Source organism: Dipodomys merriami, unplaced genomic scaffold (assembly GCF_024711535.1).
Source record: "Dipodomys merriami isolate MVZ:Mamm:240054 unplaced genomic scaffold, mDipMer1.0.p SCAF_90, whole genome shotgun sequence".
NCBI classification, from domain to species: domain Eukaryota; kingdom Metazoa; phylum Chordata; class Mammalia; order Rodentia; family Heteromyidae; genus Dipodomys; species Dipodomys merriami.
In genome coordinates this window covers 758,019-779,609 of record NW_027206513.1, presented here as the reverse complement: position 1 = coordinate 779,609, position 21,591 = coordinate 758,019, and the positions used below count along the sequence as shown (strand labels likewise).

At 48.4% G+C, this 21,591-nt stretch overlaps 1 protein-coding gene and 1 long non-coding RNA gene across 3 annotated transcripts in view; one reads left to right on the top strand and one right to left on the bottom strand.

Moving 5' to 3' along the window:
• Window positions 1-21,591, top strand: part of Kcnip3 (potassium voltage-gated channel interacting protein 3) — an 87,490-nt gene that overhangs the window by 38,715 nt on the left and 27,184 nt on the right. Inside the window, exon 1 of one of the 2 annotated variants that reach the window (XM_070013364.1) lies at window positions 11,121-11,511. The exons of the other annotated variant lie outside the window; for it this stretch is intronic. Coding sequence (XP_069869465.1) covers window positions 11,409-11,511 — 103 coding nt within the window. The 5' untranslated portion in view covers window positions 11,121-11,408. Of the gene's footprint in view, window positions 1-11,120; window positions 11,512-21,591 lie in introns of those variants that run through there. 2 annotated transcript variants of the gene reach the window in all.
• On the bottom strand, window positions 753-10,617 carry LOC138821231 (uncharacterized). The gene is made up of 3 exons (XR_011370097.1): window positions 10,447-10,617; window positions 9,469-9,732; window positions 753-1,098 (listed from the first exon to the last, which is right to left on the bottom strand). It is a non-coding gene; the product is annotated as an uncharacterized lncRNA (long non-coding RNA).

The window sequence follows — 21,591 nt, the reverse complement described above, 5'->3', positions numbered from 1 at the left end:
TTCTCCTCTAGGCAATATGGAAGTTATCTTATCCCTGATTTCAGCAATCTGATGGTGATATTTGTAGCTATGTTTTCTCTGTATAGTTCCTGACTGGAATCTGTGAAGCTTAATCGAATCTGTTTTGGAAAAAGATGTTAAGTCCTATTATTATTTTTTCAAGTAATTTAAAGTAAGATCATAATTTCTTCAAATTCTAGTTCTGTCCTTTTCTTTTTATTCTTTTCTTCCAGGACTCAATTATACATTTGTTAGACTGTTTTATATTCTTCTCTGTTTAATTTCTTCCATGTGGTTTTCAGTCCATTAACATTTAATGTAATTACTGATACTATATGTCTGCAATGTTGCTACTTGTACTGTATTTGTCTTGTGTTTTTAGTTCTCTTCTTCCTTTGTTTTTATCTCTACTGTCATGTTTCCTGGCATGTCTTGTAATTGTTGAGTGCTGGATCAGGTACATATGTATCTCCTTACACAGGTGACATGTTTTCAGGGTCAGATTTGATGAAAAACTGTTAGTCTCAGGTTGGAGGCATAGCTCACTTGATAGAGTGCTGGCCAATGAGCAAAAGCATCAGATACAGAGTTTGATAGCCTGTCTCAGACCTGGAAAAAAAAACCCTCTTAGTCAACTTCCATTACTGTAACAAAATACCTAAGATAAATTAATAAAGGAAACATTTTATTGATGTTACAGTTTTGGAGATTTCAATCCATGGTCATTTCGTTTTGATATTTTGGGCCTTTGATAGCACCATCCATCAAGGCCAGAGCACTAGGCAGAGGAGGCATCATGGTAACCAGGAAGCAAAGGGAAATGAAGAAGAGGGGCCAGGTTCCAAATATCCCCTTCGAAGGAATGCTCACAATGACCTAAAATCCTTCCACTAGGCCTGTACCTTCTAAAGTTTCCGCCTCCTAATAGCACCATGGGCTATTGAACACACAAGCCTTTGAGAGACAGTTAGAATCCAAACCACACCAGAGACAGATATATGGATTTCAGTTTCTCTTTTTGAGCTCCAATTTCTTGTCATTTTCCCTCATTTCATTCCAGGCTTCTTCCCATCTTCCATTTCTGTTGACCTACAATATCTTCAAGCACAGATAGAGGTAATAATCTTTTCAGTAGACCTCTTTTCCCATGTTCATAATTGTGTGGCAGTCTTATTATCATAATAAAACATACATATCATATCATTCAGAGTGGTTCCATTCCCTCCATAAAGATCCCAGATCTCTATTAAAATGTAAACTTCTACCCCCCCACACACTCATTTTGTTCACTTCTATTTCTACTTATTCTACTATTCTACTTACATATTAATCATAATTATTGTGAGGTCCTTATCTGGATCATCTCTGGATTCTGTTGACATTACTAAAAGCAAATATTCATATCTAGCAATTTTCTCTTCAAGCTGGAAATTATGTTATAGAAGCTCAACTTGAATTTTTGAGCTTCTTGTTAAGCTTATTTACCATCTACAAAAAGAGTTGAGTTTTGACATTTAAATCATACTAATCTTTTTTTTTTGGTCTGGTCGTGGGGCCTGAACTCTGGGCCTGGGTGCTGTCCCTCAGCTCTTCAGCTCAAGGCTAGTGCTCTACCACTTGAGCCACAGCGCCACTTCCAGCTTTTTTCTTTTTGCTTATGTGGTGCTGAGGAATCGAACCCAGTGCCTCAGGCATGCAAGGCAAGCGCTCTACCACTGAGCCACCTTCCCAGCCCCTCATACTAATCTTGTAAAGGTTTTCTTTTGGCTTTTGGTGGGAAAGATCTATTTCCACTTTTTCCTTATTCATAGAGTTAAGGTACAGTGTTAAACCTGAAGCATAGCCTTTATGGGGGTCTCAGATCAGGGTGTCCACAATTTGGCTCTATTTGTTCTCTAGGCTGAGCCTGAACCTCAATCTTTTCTCATACCTATATAACCTTTTAAATATTTACAACTGGACACAGACTCTTTCCTGTCCTCATCATGGGCTTTTCTGCCTCCAGATTTCTTGACTAGGCAGCAGCCAGAGAATGGGCAAGCAGTGTAGCTGGGCAGCATGAAGAGAACTGGAGCCAAGGAAGCAGGCCATTAGATATGCGATGACAGTCTGGACGTCCCTCTGGAGAGGGACAGCTGATGGAGGACCTCTGAGGGGACTGAAAGAAACTCCCAGCTCTGAAACTGACACCTGCAGTTATCAGACAAGGGCAGGAGATTACTGGGAGACAGGAATCCTGGTACACTCTCTAGGGTATAGCCCACAGAATGTATTCAGACCCCTTGATCTGTCCTGCTGTGCTCAGCTACTAGCAAGCAGAGGACATATATGCCCATCTATTAGGCCTCAACTTCTACCTTAGAATTCATTTAAGCTTTATGAAAGAGAATACCTAAGTCATGGTGACTTAAAGGAGATGGGCTTTATTTAGCAAGAAATCCAGAAGTGAGTAGTTGTTGGATTTAGCATGGCAGAGCCAGGAAACCTGTGTCTTTCACCAGGGGTCCACTTTAGCAATCTGAACCCCATCCAGGAAAGGAGGAAGGAGAAAGGGTGAGAAGAGAGTGTGCTCCCTTGCTCTTTTGCATGTTTCTATCTCATTGTCCATCTCCATCCATGAAGGATGATGGGAAATGTAGTTTTATAGCAGAGCTCATGGTTATACTCTGGTCTCTCACCCATTCTATTAGAGAGAAAAGAGGAAGAGGGAAGGAAAGGTAGAAAGAACTACAAGATGGGGATCTCTGTCAAAGGTGTGAAAGATGTTGCTTTCTGCATTGTTCAGCTAATAGCAGCAGGTAGTCATGAATTTGGGGAACCTTCCTAACGGCTCATCTATGTAATGTCTTTCACCCTTCACCATTTATTGGGTAAGGACTCCAATAATACTTGCTTCACTGACTTGTCTAAGCCCCACCCAGGGAGAGACCCATGAAGGGAGGCTCAGAAGACATAGATGTACCTCCTTGAGGAAGTTGAGTTTTAACTTACACAGTGGGTGGAGGAAATGGAACTTTGGGCCTTGTGTGCAGATACTATAAAGTGCAGGTGTTAGTGTAGACATGGATGCTTGTCTACCTTTCTACCTCTTTCCTTCTTTCTCTTTAGAGAGCTTTGCCCATTTCCTCTTTCAGCCACGAGAGGAGCCAAGCGTCGTTGATTTGTCCATTGTGCTGGGCCAAGTGCAAGAGCAATGAGACCTTAACTACCCAGTGCCTTAGGGACAAGATTTCATCCTCCTTTGTCCACCCTGAGGTGTGTGACCAGGCTGGTGACACAGGCTGGGTAACTATGCTCCACATAAGCATTCAGGGCCCAGGTGCTTTCCGCCTGTGGCTCTGCCAATTCCTACATCTGTATCACTGCTGTGCAAAGATGCTAAATGTGAGAATGGGGAGAAGTCATGACCAATCCATCTAGAAGTAGCACATGTTGTCTCTACTACATCTAGAAGTAGCACATGTTGTCTCTACTACATCTGCTGGAGAGAACTTAGTCACATTCTCAGTCCAGAACTCGAAATATGGTCCCAAGTTACATATATTCAGGAATGATTCTCTCAAGAAGAAGGTGAAAAGAATTTGCATGATGACTGATGGTCCCTCCCATATTTCCTCCTCTGAGTTTTATGCAGATTGCTTGAAGGCTTGTATATGCACTGCCCCAGCTTTTTATTAGTTAAACAGGAACCCAGGGCATTATGGGAAGAGGAAGCAGCATTTGAGTAGGAACCCAAAGCATTACGGAAAAAGCAGATCCATGACAGGCCACATGTTATCCATCACATATTATGTCTGCCATTTTTTTAAAATCCTTATCTACCTAACCTAGGAGGCCTAATTCTTTCTCACTTCCTACATCCTGAGGTAGATAAGGTTAGAAATTCTTGTCAGGCAGTAGTCTTCAGTGTTGATTAACTGGGCAGAAATTGTGAAGACTAAATGTTTTTGCTATTAGAATTCTCCCTATACAAACCTAGGAACTGAAAGCAGATGCAGAACAGTTCTTGAAACACCTGACCTTTGTGAACTCTCACAGCTTGGTAACGCAATTGCAGGAGTCCAGTAGCATTGTACTACTCCTGATTCAGACTCACTAAGCTAACCCTTGCCACCTGAAATCAGGAGACACCTGGATTAAATACTGAAGCTCTCAGCATCCCTGGCCGTGGATCACGAAGACACAGTTGGCTGTCTCTGTTTTGCACTTTGGGAAACCCCATCTTTTATTTGCCCAACCCAGCCTTGCGTCTGAGATCCACCCTTGTTACCTGCTCCACCAATTGAAGTAGGTGTTAGAAAATGCATCCTAGTTTTACTAGCTAGTGTAGTAAGTTGGAAGGTCAAGAGTTATTTTAAGTTTTGATTGGCCCACACTATTTTATGCCAGGCTTCTGGTTTGTACTGTAATAAAACTCCCTCAAATACTTTGGTCAGTTTCTGGTCTATTGGCTTCCAGTTTCCCTGTTCTGTAATCATTACTTTTCCTGAATATGAAAGTCCTGCCCTATTTTTGTCCTCCTTGTCCTATCCATCACTCTTTCACTCTAGGCTGCCTTTGTTTGCCTTAATGCTTGGCTGAAAAATCTTAAAAGCTGGTCTCAAATTCACTGTGTAGCCCAAGTTGGTCTCAAACTGGTGATCCTCCAGCCTGGGAGGATCAGTCCCTCCAGTTCTGGGATTACAGCTGTGCATCATCATGCCCAGTGAATTTTTTTTTTTTTTTTTTTTTGCAGAAGCAGCAGCTTTATTCTTCTAGTTCAAAAGCAACTTGCTTTTCCAACAGTAAGAATTTTTACAGGTCTAGTATTTCCAAATGTGTGCATGCATGTGCACACATTACCTTGTCCCCTTCCCCCCCCCACATCAATTTTTAAAGTTTATTGCTTTCACTTGGCCTCATCTCTTAAAGCATTAAAAAGTTTGTCTTTCTCCCTTAATAGCTTAAATGAATGTCCCAGGTGGGTGGGAGGCTCTACTCTGTATAGCCATTTGGGACACGAGCCCCATTCTTCTGTGGCTTCATCTCACCCCACGCTGGGCTGGGTCATGATCTTCCTTCTGGAGGTTGTTCCTCAACCAGTCTAGAGTCTAGACAGCAAAGAAGAACAACAGGGAAAACTGGCCTGCACTCATTAGAAGAAAGTCTGGGAAATGTAATTCCCATCAGGCAGCCACAGTCCTAGCTAAGATGTTTTCACTGTAGAAGAATTGTAGGTTTAATGGAAAGCCATTGTGACAGCCTCATTGCCCTCTTGCTAGTGATAGATTTAGATGTAACACTTGACACCATTCTAGCCAGTCAAACAGGAGAAGCTTAATGGGAAAGTTCTCATAGAAGAGACACAGGAAGAATTCATCTTTTGTGTCATATTAGGATGTAATATCTGGAACTGGACATCCATATTGTGATCATGAGGGAAGATGCTATGGACAAGGTGCTCTGAGGCTAAGTGAAACTAGAACTCAGGTCCTTGGTGATACCACTGTCTCTGAGATGAATACCTCTGAAGCCACATTTCTGGGGACTGCCAGTGCGTGGATGGGTAGTCTATTTCCTTATGGAGTGTGTGTGTGTGTGTGTATGGAGAGAGAGAGTGTGTGTGTGTGTGTGTGTGTGTGTGTGTGTGTGTGTGTGTGTGTGTGTGTGTGTGTGTGTGTGTGTGTGTGTGTGTGTGTGTGTGTGTGTGTGTGTGTGTGTGTGTGTGTGTGTGTGTGCTGGGGCTTGAATTTAGAACCTGGGCACTGCCCTTTAGTTTTTTCACTCAAGGTTGATGCCCTACCACTTGAGCCATCCATCTACTTATGATTTTTTTGCTGGCTTATTAGAGATAAGGCTCTCATATATTTTCTTGCGCAGGCTGGCTTTGAACCATAATCCTCAGACCTCAGCTTCCTGAGTAGCTAGGATTACAGGTGTGAGCCACCAGTGCCCAGCTCTATTTGCTCATGGTGTAAGTCAAAGGAATGGAAGTTTCCTATTGTTGGTGACCACAAAACACAGCATTTCACTTGAAGTTGGGCCAGAACAGAGGTTGTGTGGCCCCCATGGGTCTGTTTCACTGAAAAGTTTGGGCAGCACTTTGTAACTAAGAAATGAAGACTTCTAACATGGTCCTGGCTCAGGGGACTCTCCAAGAACCAGGTCCCTTGAGATACCTTTAGAGGCAAAGCCCATTGGACAACAACAAGGAGATGTCATCCATTTTATAAGATGGGAAAGGAAGTCTGGGAGAGGTGTGTGGGTGGGACTGAGTCCTCAGGCAGGTTAAAGATGAGGGCTCAGCCCTAGACTCCCAGTCCTGTGCTCTTGCTGTAGAGCCAGGAGGAATAACAGGGGAAGACATTCTTTGGCATCCCATTCATTATAATATTTACAGAAGGCAGGAGATACCCATCATTCTGGAAGATTCTAGGAGCTTCCACAAGAAAGTATCAGTGTCTGTGTTGTAGTAACTGGCAAGGGCAGGGTCATGGTAGAGATGAATAACAAATGGAAAAGTGGGGTCTGGGAAGGAAACTAACAGAAGGGGCAATGAAGCAGAGACCCAAAGGATGGGCAGGTGTGAAGGAAGAAAGAAGAGGAGGGGAGGGAAGAAGGAAGGAAGAAGGTAGAAGAAGGATAGAGACTCAGCTCAGGGCTAGGAATGTAGCTTAGCGGTAGACTGCTTGCCTAGCATGCATGAAGCCCTTGGTTCGATTCCTCAGTACCACATAAACAGAAAAAGCCAGAAATGGCAGTGTGGCTTAAGTGGTGGAATGCTAGCTTTGAGCAAAAGAAGCTTAGGGACAGTGCCCAGGCCCTGAGTTCAAGCCCCAGGACTGACAAAATAAAAAATAAAAAAGACCCAGCTCAGGGAATATATGTGAGGGGGCCAGAGTTGGGCTCACTTGGGCTGCTGCAAAGATAGCTGGTGCACATGAGCAAGGCAGTGGAAGAGAGGGTGGAGTTCACAGGTCTAAAGGCACAGGGCCATGATGCCATGAAATCTCAGGCTCTGGAACTGGCTTGATTTGAGTTTCTATCAGCCACGTATACTTAAGCAAAGTGTAGATCACTGTGTGCTTCAACTTCATTCTCTTATACAGTCACTACATTAGTAGGAGCTTTGAGGAAGGAAGAAATGAACTATGTTAAAATGCCTAGGATATAGTAAAGTGTTCATGTGTGAAGCCTTTGTTTTTGTTTTTCATTTTGACTTTATGTGTAATGGGATAGGTATTCAGACCTTGGTCATGAGAGACAGAAACCCTCATTCACACTGGCTTAAGCAACAATGTGAAGATATGTTGGCTCATATAACAGACAGATGGAGGTTTAGATCTACCATCAGGCACAGCTGGATTCAGGCACGTAGCTTTGCCAACTGGACTTAGCCTGAGATGATTATATTCTCAGGCTTGTTGCTCTCATCTAGGGAAAGGGTAATGACTTACTCCCCCGCATTCCTGCTGGAGCCCTCCTAGAGGGCTCTCATTGGCCTGTCCCAACTGGTGCCCACCAATCTGATCATCTCTCTGGACTGCAGTGGAGGGAGGGATGGGATCTGATGCTTATCTGGCTGAACCCAGAAGATAGGAGGAGGCATTGATGGCAGGCACCTAGGAGAGAGGGAAGGTGATGTAGCTGGGCTGGTGGTGATGGAGTGGAGGTGGACAGGGAGCACAGTGCCAGAGCATGGCAGTAGAAGGGACAGTAGTGTAACAGGTGGATTCAAGAGGAAGAGCCAGAGACTGGGTGTAGCAGTCAAGGTCGGGACACTGGAGGCAGTCCAGGTTTGGGGAAAGGTGGTGAGACTGACTTTGGGTGGTCTAGGTCTGAGACACCTGGGAACACAAATGGGGAAGTCCTGTGGGTCACTCTGTGAGGTATGGGATTCCACTTCTGAGAATTCTTGTCTGGTTTCTTGAAATATGAGAAGGATAAATAATTTGAGCAATGCTTGTTTGCCTAATAGAACACACTGGAACTAAGGGAAGGCTTTCCCCCTGCCTGCTTCCAGGAAAGCTGCCACGTTCTGGCACTGGACTGGGCCAGCTGACCCTGTGTAAGGGTCCCTTACACAGCATGGATCCAGGCCTGTCTTCCAGCAGCTCAAATAGAACGGGACATCCAATCAGTGTCAGTCACACCCACAATTGTTAATTGCTGGCAATTAACAGCAAAGTTATAGAGAAAGAGAAAAGATGAAAAGGATGACAACACCAGAGGAGATGGAGAGACAGTCAAACTGTTGGAGGATTAGCAGGGCCTAGGTGGCTCACGCCACAGAATACTGGAGGCCAGGAAGCAGGCTGGTATAATCTGGGTTGGCTTCCTGGAAGCAACACTAAGAGGCAGCTTCGATATTCCAGGCAAAAGGCACTAACAACCTGAAGTGTGAGCTGAAGGCCTAAATCTGGGGTAACCCCCCCCACCTTCCTCTCTGACAACTTCCTAAACTAGACCAGGAGACAGGGCACCTCTGAGCCACCAGACTTCCTGAGGTCTTCAAATGAGGGCTCAAGGCCACCCCCCCCATCCCAGGGCTCCTCCCTCATAATGTCCCCTGGTCTTGCTGCCGCTGAAGAAGCCCCAATACCTTGCCCTGTAGAGATTTCTTTGTGCCCCCAGGCCATCCCTTGCCCCAAGGCAATGAGTACCAACCAACTCCCAATACACATGTGGATTTGGGGGACACTGGGGAGGGGTGAATGAAGCCAGGACAGGCAGTCCTCATGGGGACAAAGGCTACAGTGGAGGGCTTTGCCTGGTACCCCCTGGGGCAGTGAGAAGAAGCTTGGGACAAGGGAGCCTTTCTGCCAGCTTCCTTCGAGGTGGGACAACATCATCAGGCTGCCCAGCCACAGCCAGCCTGGGTTGGCCCCACAGCTGACAAGCTCCACACTAGGAGTGAGCAGGGGAGTCAGCTTCCATCCATTAGGCCCACAGCCCAGGCTGCTAATACCAAGCGGACACTCTGCTCTCAAGCCTGGTACCCACTTAGGCATCGTTAATATTTTACATCGCACAGCTAGGGGATCGATGGCTCGTTTATAGCTCAGTGTTTATGGATAGTCACTGAAGCTTTCACTGGGAACTGGGAAGGTGCTCAGGAGCATAAGGGAAACTGAGCCAGGCTCAGGAAGACCCCTGAGACAGCTCCTTCCCCATTCTCTATGGACATCTAGCCCGAAGGGTATATCACCCAGAGCCATTAGAGGCCCTGCCAGCACTCTTTGTTGGGAATGCCTGGGCAGGTTCACCATCACCCCTATTTTTTAGATGAAACTGAGGCTTAGAATAGTTATGTACTCATGGGCTCTCTAGGCCATAGATTTAGAGTTGGTGGTAACTAGCTAGAGCATCGACTAGGTTAGATTTTGCTCGGCAGTTAACTGTGTGTAAAATAGATGACAAGACATCTTGACTTCTAAAATTATATCTCTGGTGTAAGTACTCCAACAGCTGTGTGTGGTGAGATCTTACCTTCCCTGCTTAGAATATTTGTCTTGGTCAGTGGAAACTCACTGCATCTCAACTGGAAATTATAGCTATGCAGTCATAGTTCTTCAAAAATCTCACCCAAATTAGGCATTCGAAATAGTGAGATTGTATGTACTGCTGGGCCTTCTCTGGGGGTCAGTTTCCAGGCAAACAGCTTGGTGTCTGGAAGGCAACCATTCCAGAATTCCAGCAGGCCTGGGTTGTACCGTGAATCCTTGGGTAACATCAAGTTTTGAGTTTTTCCATCTGAAAAATGAGGGGAAGAGGTAGGGTTACAAGTAAATCCCAACCCTGGACCCAGATATGCAAGACATAGGAGGGAGTTCGGCAGGGAACTCTGAGCCTGGGACCGCGTGCACGTTCAGTGTTTGCTGAATGGACGGGTGAGTGGGTAGCAGAGACCCGATCAACGGGAGCTGCAACTGTTCTGGCCTTGGATCCGAATAGGGTCCACAGGCCTGCTGGAACCGCGCTAACTTTCTCCCTCCGCTAAGACAGCTGGAAGGATCTGGTGGTGACGGCAGCCCCTACAGAATCCTCCCGCTGGAGGGCAGCAGAGTCCCCGCTCCTCGCCCCGCCCCTGCCTCGCCCCCTCCCGCCGGACCCCTCGGAGCCCCGTGGGCTCCGCCCTGCCACGCCCCGTCCCCTCCTCCGCCAGTGCTCTTTCACGGGCCCTGGGGTGCTCGACGCACTGTCCCGAGCGCCACCCACTCACGAGTTAGCCCGGCCTGGCGCCCCCCGCGCGGCGCTCGGCCTTGGCATTGCACTTCCTGACCGTCGGAAAGGCCACTAGGCCCCTTAGGAAGGAAGCGCAGGCTGCAAACCCGTGGCTGGCCCGAGGTCGCGCGGCGAGGCCGGCCCTCGAACTCGGCTCCCCCCGGGGCCTCAGGCCGAAGCCCGCGCTCCGCCCAAAGCTCTGACATGCACGCGGCTTTCCAGAACTGGAGAACTCTCACTAACTTCTCCATTTTCCAAGGGGCCAAGTCAGGACCAAGTTCAGTCTCCGGCGGGGGGCTGAGGTGGGCGGGGATCATCCCAGCAGAGAGCGCTTCCCGGACCTTCCGCAGGCCGACTGACTCCCGGGGGGACGGGGAATCCGGGCCACGCACCCCTCCCGCCGGTTCTCCGCGGGGACCATCGCCCGGCGAGCAGCCGGCTCTCTCCTCCCCCCCCCGGCCCTCCCCCTCCGCCCGCCGGTGGGCGAAGCCACAGAACCGCGTGGCCTCCCGGGGGCCGGCCGGAGAGCGGGGGCAACGCGCCAGAGGCGTCCGGCGCGGGGCGGGGCGGGGGCGGGGCCGTCTCCTCCCCGCCGCCCTCCCCGATCCGTCCTCCTCCACCTCCCATCCCTCTCCGCCCCCTCCTCTCTCGGTGCCCTCTCGGGCCTCCGCCTCCCTCCGCCCTCCCCGCCTCCCTCCGCCCTTGCCCTGCGGCGGGGGGGGGGGCGCCGGGGCCGCCTCCCCAGTGGTCGCCGCGCCTAGGCCAATGAGCGCGCGGGGAGCCGCGATGGAACCTGGGGCGGCGGGGAACGCCGGGGACCCCCGCCGCGGTGGTGGCCCCGCGCCCTCGGGGCAGGACCGGGGCCGGCAGAGGCTTAGTGCCCGCGCAGGGCATGGAGGCGCCGCCGGCCCTCCTGGGTCCCCCGAGCGGCGCTCTGCGTCTCCGCACTTCGAAGTTTGCAGGTTGATTTGGAAAGTTGCGCCCGGGCCCGGCGGCCGGGCCGCCTGCAGCGTCCCGGCGGGTCGGACTCCCCGCCACAGCCGCCCTCCGCGGGGTCCCAGCTCCGCCAGCGTCTGTGGCCCCGCCTGCCGGGGGCATGTGAGCCGCCGCCGCCCCGAGAGGCCGGGCGGGCTGCACCGGCCGGGGCGCCTCCCCAGGCAGCGCGGGCGAGGGGTGCACCCCGGCCCCCGGCAGTCCCGGTCGCCATGGGCATCCAGGGCATGGAGCTCTGCGCCATGGCCGTGGTGGTGCTGCTGTTCATCGCTGTCCTCAAGCAGTTCGGCATCCTGGAACCCATGTCCATGGAAGGTAAAGCGTGTCCACCCACCCCGCCAAGGCTCTCCACCGAGGGTCCGGGGTCCTTGGGGAGGGAGCTGCACCCATTCTCTCCGGTACGAGGGGCTGGCGAGGAGACTGCGCGCTGAGCTCTGCCACCCGGGCCGCCCGGACCACCGCCCCCCTCCCTGCTCCGTGGGGACTAGGCCTAGGATTAAGGGGACCGAGAAGGGCCCAGGCTCTCTGAAGCCCCAAAGGGACCAGAGCTGCGACACCTGAGTGGCTGTGAACGAGGTTCCCAGTGACACCTTGATGGAGCATATCTGGCCATCCCTGGCCTGCCCCTGGCCGAGGCCCGCGGGGCCAGTGCCCAGAGATGACGGAAAGGACCCTCAGTGGCGGCACCTGTCATTGAGTGACTGGAGATCTAGGATAGTGATGAGGTTGCCTCTTTCTCCCTCCAGTCAGAGTTCAGTCCCCCTCCTCAGGCAAAGCTCAGGCCCTTGGGATGGTAAACAGATCTTCAGGCGCCACGTTTCTATCCCAATAAAATATTAACGGAGGAGACAGACCTTAAATTAGCGGCAGACCGCCTCCTTGGGACCCTCCTCCCTCCCTCCCCACACGCACAGCTGCCCTTGGAACTGCTTTCCAATCCAGTGGCAAACTTCTACCACTTCCGGGCTGGTTAGGAGGAGGGGCCCTCCTGGACACACGTGGTGCTCAGAAGGGAGTTAAGGTTGTAACTTCCCTTCCCCCTTTCCAAAGAGGCAGATGCAGCCCTCCACTTCTGGACTGTAGGGAAGGGGTAGCCCTGTGTCATTCCTGGCACCTGTGCCCCTCTATTACCCTCCCATAGAGGATGAGTGTCTTGTCTACCTCAGCATTCTACTGACCTTCCTGAGTTCCAGCTCTTGGGATTGGAACCCAGAGGCCTTTGGATGGGGATGCAGGGAATCTACAATGCCTCTGAGCTTCCCAGCAGCCTCTTAGCCGCAAGGACTCATCACAACCCCTTGGGAAGTTTAGTTGAGAGCAGAAAAAGGCAAAGGGCCAGGAAGCAGGGCCCTTCTTCCATTCTGCTCCAGAGATCAGGGTGGCTGGCTGTTTGCCTCAAGTCAGTGGCCACAAGGAAATCCATTTGGGCTCCCTCACACCTCTTCTCTAGGTGAGTTCATGGGGTCCAAGATGGTTCACTTTGAGCTTCAGATTTTAGCTGGCTAGAAGTTGCCCAAGCCATGCCTTCACTGGCTGGAGGCTAACCTGGCAGGGAATCTGGCTGTGAACTCAGGTGGCAGTTGTGTGAGGTTAGGGCAGGGGTGGGGACTTATGAGCATTCCCCACTGCTGTGCCTGAGGATACAGGCCTTCTGCAGGGCTTCTCTGCTTCTCTCCCCACCTGAGATGTCTCCATCGGGATCCTGGGATGGGTTTGGGGGTCGCGTGTCAGCACCCTGGGAAGCCTCTCCATTACCAGCCTGGCTTTGCCCACTGCTTCAGAGCCTTCCTAACTGAGCTGACTCTGGAGCAGGGACTGTCTGGAACAGTATTAAGTTTGCCTGCTGATTTCTTTAGGAGGTGGACTGGATGCCAGAGAAAGCAGGCTTAGTCAAGCTGCCTCAAAGCCCACTTCAAGCTCAGAAGGGTTTCCCTGTTTTCAATACATGTGCCCAATTGTGCCCCCAAGGAGTTCTATGGTCTTGACATGGAGCAGAGGCTGAGTTAATGGAACCTGAGGTGTGATCCTGACATCTTTATTGGCTGGCTGTAAAATCCCTCAATGATGCTGAGCCTCAGTTGTGCATCTGTAAAGTGGGGCTAAGGATAACTACTGCCCACTGGGGCTGTTGTGGGCTTTAAGCAGTCGGTGAGGCTTCAAGGCTTCCCCACCCCCCACACCATCCTTGGTGGGTAACAAATGTATAAGCTGTGGACCAGCACTCCATACTTACTAATAACCAGTAAGGAGTGATTGCTAGGAAGAGTTGATTCAGGATTGTAAACATTCTCTCACACAGCACTCAGCCCTCTGCTTGGGTCAGAGCAAGGGAGTTGTAAGTTCTAGATGTTCTGTGATGAAAGGGAATGGAGCCAGCTTAGGACCTGAAGTGCCCAGGTGGTCAGCAGTGCCTGAGGGGCTGTCAGATGATCTGTGAGGAGGCCAGGACAGCCCATTCAGCTGGATGTGAGAACTAAGAGCTGTTGTCAGTGCTGATGAAGATGGAAAAGGGGGCTGGTGCTCCAGGTCCCTTCTAAGCATGCACAGGTGCAGTGGGCTGTGTCTTGTGCTCCCTGAGCCTCTGTGGTTTTTATCTATAAGAAGTTCTGACGCTCTGGGGATTGTTAGGAACAGAAGAACCTGGAGCTGGTAGGACCACCCAGAGAGCCATCAAGGAAGGTCCCATCTGGGCTTTGAGACCTACTCTTTAGGGACAGGACTAAGAGCCGAGGCATGCCAACATGTATTGTCATATGTACTCACATGGGCCCAAGAGGCCTATAAAGCCTCAAAGATTAAGACACCATTCCAAATTTGTGCCCCTTCCCCAGAGCTGTACTACAATTCCCCAGGAGTTCAGTTTCCCAAGAGGAAGTTCCAAGCCTGCCTGTGAGTCTCTGGTCTGAAGGCTGCAGCCCTGTATCTGCCACTCTAAGATGCCAAAGGGTGCGTCTGCCTTACCCACACTTTCCCTGAAGGAGCCTTGACTCTTTTCATAAATTCCAGGTCCTCCATAGGGTACTGGCTGCTTTGAGGTCTAGCTCCATCAGAGACAAAATCATAAGGGGCAGAGATTTGTTCTGTCCACTATAATAACTGGAGCCTGGAACTGTGCCTAGCACCAGGCAGTAGCTCAATGAGGATTTGTTAAAATTGTGAGGGAATTGTGCCTCCTAGAACTAGAGCATTCTCCCATTCCTCTGCCCAGCCTCTGACAGTGGGCCCAGGACTGGTCCTATGAGAGCTGCTTGCTGGTCAAATGGGCACTGAGGAGTCTCTGAGTGCTAGGAGTGTGAGGGAGGAAATGGGAGGGGGGTATCTGCTGTCATAGGTACACTAGCTGGGATAAGTGTGGCTGGAAAGGACTGAGCAAGGAGCTGCAGCAAGAGTGGTGGTAGTGGGAGCTAGCTAGGTTGTATAGGGATATTGCTTATGTATGTGAGTGCATGCACATGTGCGTGCATGGATGCATGGAGCATGCATGCCAATAATGGAGCTTGAATTCAGGGCTTGTGCTCTTGTTTGGCTTTTTCACACAAGACTGGTATTCTTCCACTTGAACCACACCTCCATTTCTGGCTTTTGTTGGTTAATTGGAGATGAGAGTTTCACAAACTTTTCTGCCTGGGCTAGCTTTGAACTCGGCCTCCTGAGTAGTTATGATTAGAGATGTAAGCTACCAGTGCCTGGTGGGGGTAGAGAGGGCACTCTGTTGGAGACCCTGTGTCCCTGCCTGAAGATGTCTGAAGAGCTCTGTGCCTGTCAGATCTCACTTTTCAATTCCTGGGCATTTGTCCCCCAAACCTGATACTCTGTCCTAATGGCACAGCCTCCTCAGGTGACTTGGAGCCTCAGATGTTTGGAGCCCAAAGCCACCTGCTCAGCAGGGGTCTGGCTGTGGTTAGAGCGATATGTCTTTCCTCCTCTGTCCATATTTCCTCCCCTGGTTTCTAGAATGTGGCTCTTCTATTTGACCTCCAAGGCTATTGTTTCTCCCTAACCTGTTAATGCCACCATGAATCCCTCCATCAGTCACCTAGGATAGAGGGCCATATATCCCAGATATGTGTTGGGAGTGGATAAGAACTTTCTAGCAGGCAGCATTGGTTTCTCTGCTAGGGCAGAGGATGTGCTCTGTGGGAAGAAGGCCCCATGCATATAAGTGCACTCTGGTCAAGATTTTGAGAGCTAAAGCTATATGCCTTGGGGAGGGGAAGGGAGGGGAAGCATCCCATGTACAAGAGTGGGGATGGAGGATTCTCCCAAAGACATAGCAGGGCCTTCCAGTGGGTGAAACCATGGGGCCTGGCTTGCCTCCCCACTGTGACAGTGGGGTCAGATATCAATTCAGAGGCCCAGAGATAAAGTGAGGATGGTGGAGTTGAAGTGCCACGAGCCAAGTACTGCTGGCTATCACACCAGGCTCCCTGCGCTTCTGGCCTAGTTTGGTTAAGTTTATTGTATGACTGGTTTAGTTAAACTCCTCAGGCTTAACTTTCCTCATCTGTAAAGTGGGGATCACACATGCATTCTCCCTATCCAGCCCACAGGTAGCTGAGATGACAGTGTTTTTTGTTGTTGTTGTTGTTACTGTTGTTTTTACTGTTGTTGTTTTTGTTGGTGTGGGGCTTGAACTTGAGGCCTGGGCACAGTCCCTGAGCTCTTTTTTTTTTTTTTTTTGTCTGTCGTGTTTTTTTTTTTGTCGGTCGTGGGGCTTGAACTCTGGGTCTGAGTGCTGTCCCTCAGCTCTTCAGCTCAAGGCGAGCGCTCTACCACTTGAGCTACAGCGCCACTTCCGGTTTTCTGGTGGTTTATTGGAGATAGGAGTCTCACGGTCTTTCCTGCCTGGGCTGGCTTTGAACCGATCCTCAGATCTCAGCCTCCTGAGTAGCTAGGATTACAGGCATGAGCCACCAGCGCCCGGCTTCCCTGAGCTCTTTTACTGAAGGCTAGCTTCTGGCACTTTAAGCCACAGTACCACTTCTGGTTTTTGGGTCATTAATTGGAGATAAGAGTCACATGGACTTTCCTGCAGGGGCTGGCTTTGAACCTCGATCCTCAGATCTCAGCCTCTTGAGTAGCTAGGATTACAGGCGTGAGCCACCAGCACCGCTGACAATGGTCTGAAAAAACAAGGGCTCAGATCTAGGGCACTGTGGTAGGCAGAGTAGAGTGATCTCTTTGGTAAGTATGAGCACTCATTGTGATGTTGACTCACAGTCCCAAACTGTGGATCATATGAGGCCCTAGGGTTGGCTTTGGTAGCTATGTTTCTTATCTAACCTTCCCAAGTTCTGAACTAGTGACTCTCAACTGACTTGAGGGACATGTGGCAATGTCCTTTTGTTGTGACAGTAGGGGAGTCGCACCAGGCATCCAGTGGACAGAGGCCAGGGATGCAGACAGATGTCTTGTTATGCTTAGGAAGTTAGTTCCAAAGGAGTGTTGGCTGAGCCAGTGGCAGGAAGCCAGTGGCAGGTCATAGTTCCCTCTCCCATCTGTGGTCATGATGCATATTTCTGGAAATTTCCCTGACCCTTCCCCTGATGGTCCCAGATTGTTTTAGATGACACTGCCCTCAGATTCTGTATGTTCCTGTCCCCACCCAACTATGGGCTCTCTCAGACCTGTGTCTTACCTACTGATGGCCTTTTGGGTGCATTCTCATGACAGAGCAAACAGCAAGTGTTGGATGGATTAGTTGTTGTTTGTTGACAATAGCCTGTTACCACAGACTGGAAGAATTACAAAGAAAGGCAGTTGAATGCCATGCACTGGTGTCTAATGCCTGTAATCCTAGCTATTTGGGAGACTGAGATCAAGTTTATGATTTCAGGCTAATGTGGGCAGAAGAAAATTCATGAGACTCCATCTCAGTGGAAGAAGTTGGGTGTGGTGGCATACACCTGTCATCCCAGCTATTAGAAAGATCACAATCCATGAATATGCCTGGGCAGGAACTGAGTCTGTATCTGAAAAATAACCAGTGGGTAACCCCTGTAATCCCAGCTACTCAGGAGGCTGAGATCAGGAGGGGGCGAGATTCAAAGCCAGCTCAGGCAGGAAAGTCCACATGAATCTTATTTTCAATTAACCATCAAACAGCCAGAAGTAGAGCTGTGACTCAAATAGTAGAGTTCTAGCCTGGAGCAAAAAAGTTCAAGGACAGTTCCCAGGCCCTGAGTTCAAGCTCCAGGACTAGCACAAAATAAACAAGTAATCAGTACACAAAAAGGCTGGAGGCCTAGTTCAGTGGTAACATACCTGCCTAGCAAGTGGGAGCCCAGAATTCAAACCCCAGTACTGCCAAAAAGAAAGAGAAGGAAGGAAGGCTGGCAGAGTCCAGAGGCAATAAAGGCACCACATAATAAGAGACAGGGAATACATGTACCTGTGTCTTTTCTAGTCTCTTTCTCACTTTATTTATTTATTTATTTATTTATTTGCCAGTCCTGGGGCTTAAACTCTGGGCCTGGGTGCTATCCCTGAGCTTCTTTTTGCTCAAGGCTAGCACTCCACTTGAGCCACAGCACTACTGCCTATTTTTTTTCTGAGTAGCTTATTGGTGATAAGAGTCCCTCACACACTTTCCTGCTTGGGCTGGATTTGAACCGTGATCCTCAGATCTCAGCCTCCTGAGTAGCTAGGATTACAGGCATGAACCATTGGTGCCCAGCATCTCACTGTTCTTATAGAGCCACCAAGATTCTATCATGTGGGCTTCACCCTGATGACTTTATGTAATCCTGATCACCTCCCAAAGATTCCCCCCCCCCAGCTCTAAATACTTGAGCCAGCTTAAGTTTCCACCTTCTTCATACCTCAAAATGGGCGTTACAATCATCAGGAATATGGAACTGTAACTGCTTAAAGGAACAACTACTTAAATATATATATTTGTCGTGAGGCCTGAACTCTGGGCCTGGGTGCTGTCCCTCAGCTCTTAAGCTTAAGGCTGGTGCTCTACCACTTGAGCCACAGTGCCACTTCCACCCTTTTCTGCTAATGTGGTGCTATGGAATCGAACCCAGGGCCTCATGCATGCAAGGCAAGCACTCTACTACTAAGCCATCTTCCCAGCCCTTAATAATAAAATTTAAAAAATAGAAACTCAACAGGAAACCTTGGAGTACACATTGAAACCTCATCCAAAGGAACATTGAGTGGATGTAAGTTATATGCCTTGTCAATACACAGATTTGGAGCTCCTATGTATATGAGGCAGGATGAGAATATCAAGAAGTCAAGTAATTCAGGGTTGGGCCTTTCAAGGGAGTATCCCTCTGGCTACAGTGGGGTTGGGAGACAGAGGGAGATGGGGACACAGCAGAGAAGTGAAGTGTGATGATAACACTTCCCAGAACTGAGATATACAGGTCCGTCCGTACTCTTCCCTCCTGGGAGGAGCCCTCCAAGCCCTCTGTGGTTGCCCTGTGTGCACTGCCACCCACATCAGCTAGATCACAGATACAGTTACTTTTCTTGCTCTTGCTTTCCTCCTCTCCAACTGTGGGTAGACCAGTTGCTATAGTTTGGATATGGTTTGAGTATGTTACCTAAAAGCTTACTGTTTGGCAGAATAATCCTGGGTGTGATATTGAAGTGATAGGACTTTGTGCAACTGTGTGTGTGTGTGTGTGTGTGTGTGTGTGTGTGTGTATACACTGGTCCACTGGTCCATGGGCTTGAACTCAGGGCCTGGTCACTTATCCAGCTTATTTACTCAAGACTAGCACTCTACTGCTTGAGCCACAGCACTGCTTCCAGTTTTCTAGATAAGAAGCTCATAGTGACTTTTCTGCCCTGGCTGGTTTCCAATCATGATCCTCAGATCTCAGCCTCCCAAGTAGCTAGGATTATAGGCATGAGCCCCTGGAGCCCAGCTCCATGGGTGCTTTTTGAAAGACAGATCCAGGCACACCATCCCTGATGCCCTGCCTCTGTGGTAACTGGATTAGAAGTTGGCCAGTCTTACTGGCCCTGCCAGCTCCACCTGCCCATGGCTGCTACATAGACACAAGTGTCTCTAGGACACATAAGTGCCTTGTAGTGCATCAGAGGGACATTGCCTGGCAACACGATTTAGCAAAAAGCGGTGCTTGAGCTTGGAGCCAGTGAATGTGGAAACTCAGGAGTGTAGCCTCCTCTTTATGATTCCTTTTTACATTTTGTTTTATTTCTTTGACTTCTCTGTATATATTTCTGAGAAAAATTTTCAAGAGTCTCAAAAATCCTGCTGAATTTTTTTTTTTGGCAGTGCCACAGATAGAAAGAACCCAAGGCCTTGGCATGCTAGACAGCTACTTTACCACTGAGTGACAACCTCTGCTCAGGATTTAATTGAGTTTACTTCTACGTTACTTTAGGAAGAAATGAGATCTTTATAATAACTAAGATGGCATTTTTATTGAGTTATATTTCTATATAGAAGTCCTTTGAGTTTTGGCTAACACATCCTTTTTAGTTTTACAGTTAGTATGAGTGTTATTTTGTTATTTCCTTGGTGGTCATTATTGGTATAGAGAACTGCTAATGATTCTCATAAACAAAATTTGCAAAAGGGTGAATACATGCAGCATTGGTACCCAGTAGACAGTATGTTGAGAATGAACTATACAACTTGTGGGTGGGGATAAGAGGGAAAAACTAGGAGAGAGAAAGGGAAGGGGTGACATTGTCCAAAAAGAAATGTACTCTTTACCTGACTTATGAAACTGCAACCTCTCTGTACATCATCTTGATAATAACAATTTAAAAATTTTGCATATGTCAACCTTATTGAACTCTCAGACATATATATTGCTTTGGCTCATGAGAGCATATAATCTAAAATAATAGTATTATTATTCACATATTTTCCACTATTTATTTCTTTCCCTTTCATTGATTATAGCCAACTCTGTCCCAAATCTCAAAGAGAATGTTTCTGAGCTTTTGCCATTAAGTCTGAAATTTTCCATAAATGTCTTTTGTTGTTGTTGTTTGTTTTATATGTTTTTTGGGGGGAAGGGTTTGTGTGTGCTGGTATTGAGACTTGAACTCAGGGCTTTTTTTCCACTTAAAGCTAGTGCTGTACTACTTGAGCCACCCCTTATCATCATTTTTTACTGGTTAATTGGAGATAAAGAATCTCACTGACGGGGCTGGGAAGTTGGCTCAGTGGTAGAGCGCTCGTCTTGCATGCGTGAGGCCCTGGGTTCAATTCCTCAGCAACACATTAGCAAAAAGAAAAAACCCAGAAGTGGCGCTGTGACTCAAGTGGTAGAGCGCTAGCCTTGAGCTGAAGAGCTGAGGGACAGTGCCCAGGCCCAGAGTTCAGGCCCCACGACCGGACCCAAAGAAAAAAAGAATCTCACTGACTTTTCTGCCCAAGGTGGTTTTGAATTTCTATCCTCAGAGTTCAGTCTCCTGAGTAGAAAGTATTACATCACCCAGCCACAAATGTTTTTTGTAAGGATATGATTTGTAAATATAAACTTAATCAAGTTACAGAAACTTTGACCTCTAGTTTGTTGGGAGTTCCTGTACATTTATTTTAATTATAAGCAAATGTGGTCACTTACCAGTTCTTTTTCTACATTAAAATTTTACCTTCTGACATTCTTCTAAGTATAACCTTCTTGATCATCATGTACATAAAAATACAGTTGGGCTGAGTGTGGCTCAGCAATAGAGCACCTGCCCACAAAGTAGAAGGACTCTGAGTTTAAATCCCTAGAATTGCCCCCCCCCCAAAAACCCATACAGTTGGATTAAGTTAACTAATGTTTGATTTAGGGTACTCCATCCATCTTCAAAAGTTAGATGGGTTTCATATATACACTGCCCTGATATGATCTTGAAATTAGAATTACTATTTTGATCACCAGTTAACAATGGAGAGATCATTGATGATTTTCTGAGAGCAGTTTGCTGGGAGTGGAGCTTCCTCCAAGGGAGGGCAGCAAGAAAAAATGTCTGGTGAAAACAGGGTCAAGGGAACTGTGTGTGTGGCCTGGGTGCTGTCCCTTAGCTTTTTCACTCTTAACATTGAGCCACGCCTCACTTCTATGTTTTATTGGTTAATTAGAGAAACGAGTCTTGTAAGCTTTGCTATTTGGTCTGGCTTCAAACCACAATCATCAGATATCAGCCTCCTGAAATAGCTAGGATTATAGGTAATAGACACTGACAACTGGCATAGATGCTTTCTTGTCATTGTTTTAAATAGAAGAAATAGCAACAGGTTGAAAGTTTTTTTTTTTTTTTTTTTTTTTTTTGGGTCCGGTCGTGGGGCCTGAACTCTGGGCCTGAGCACTGTCCCTCAGCTCTTCAGCTCAAGGCTAGCGCTCTACCACTTGAGCCACAGAACCACTTCCAGCTTTTTTCTTTTTGCTTATGTGGTGCTGAGGAATT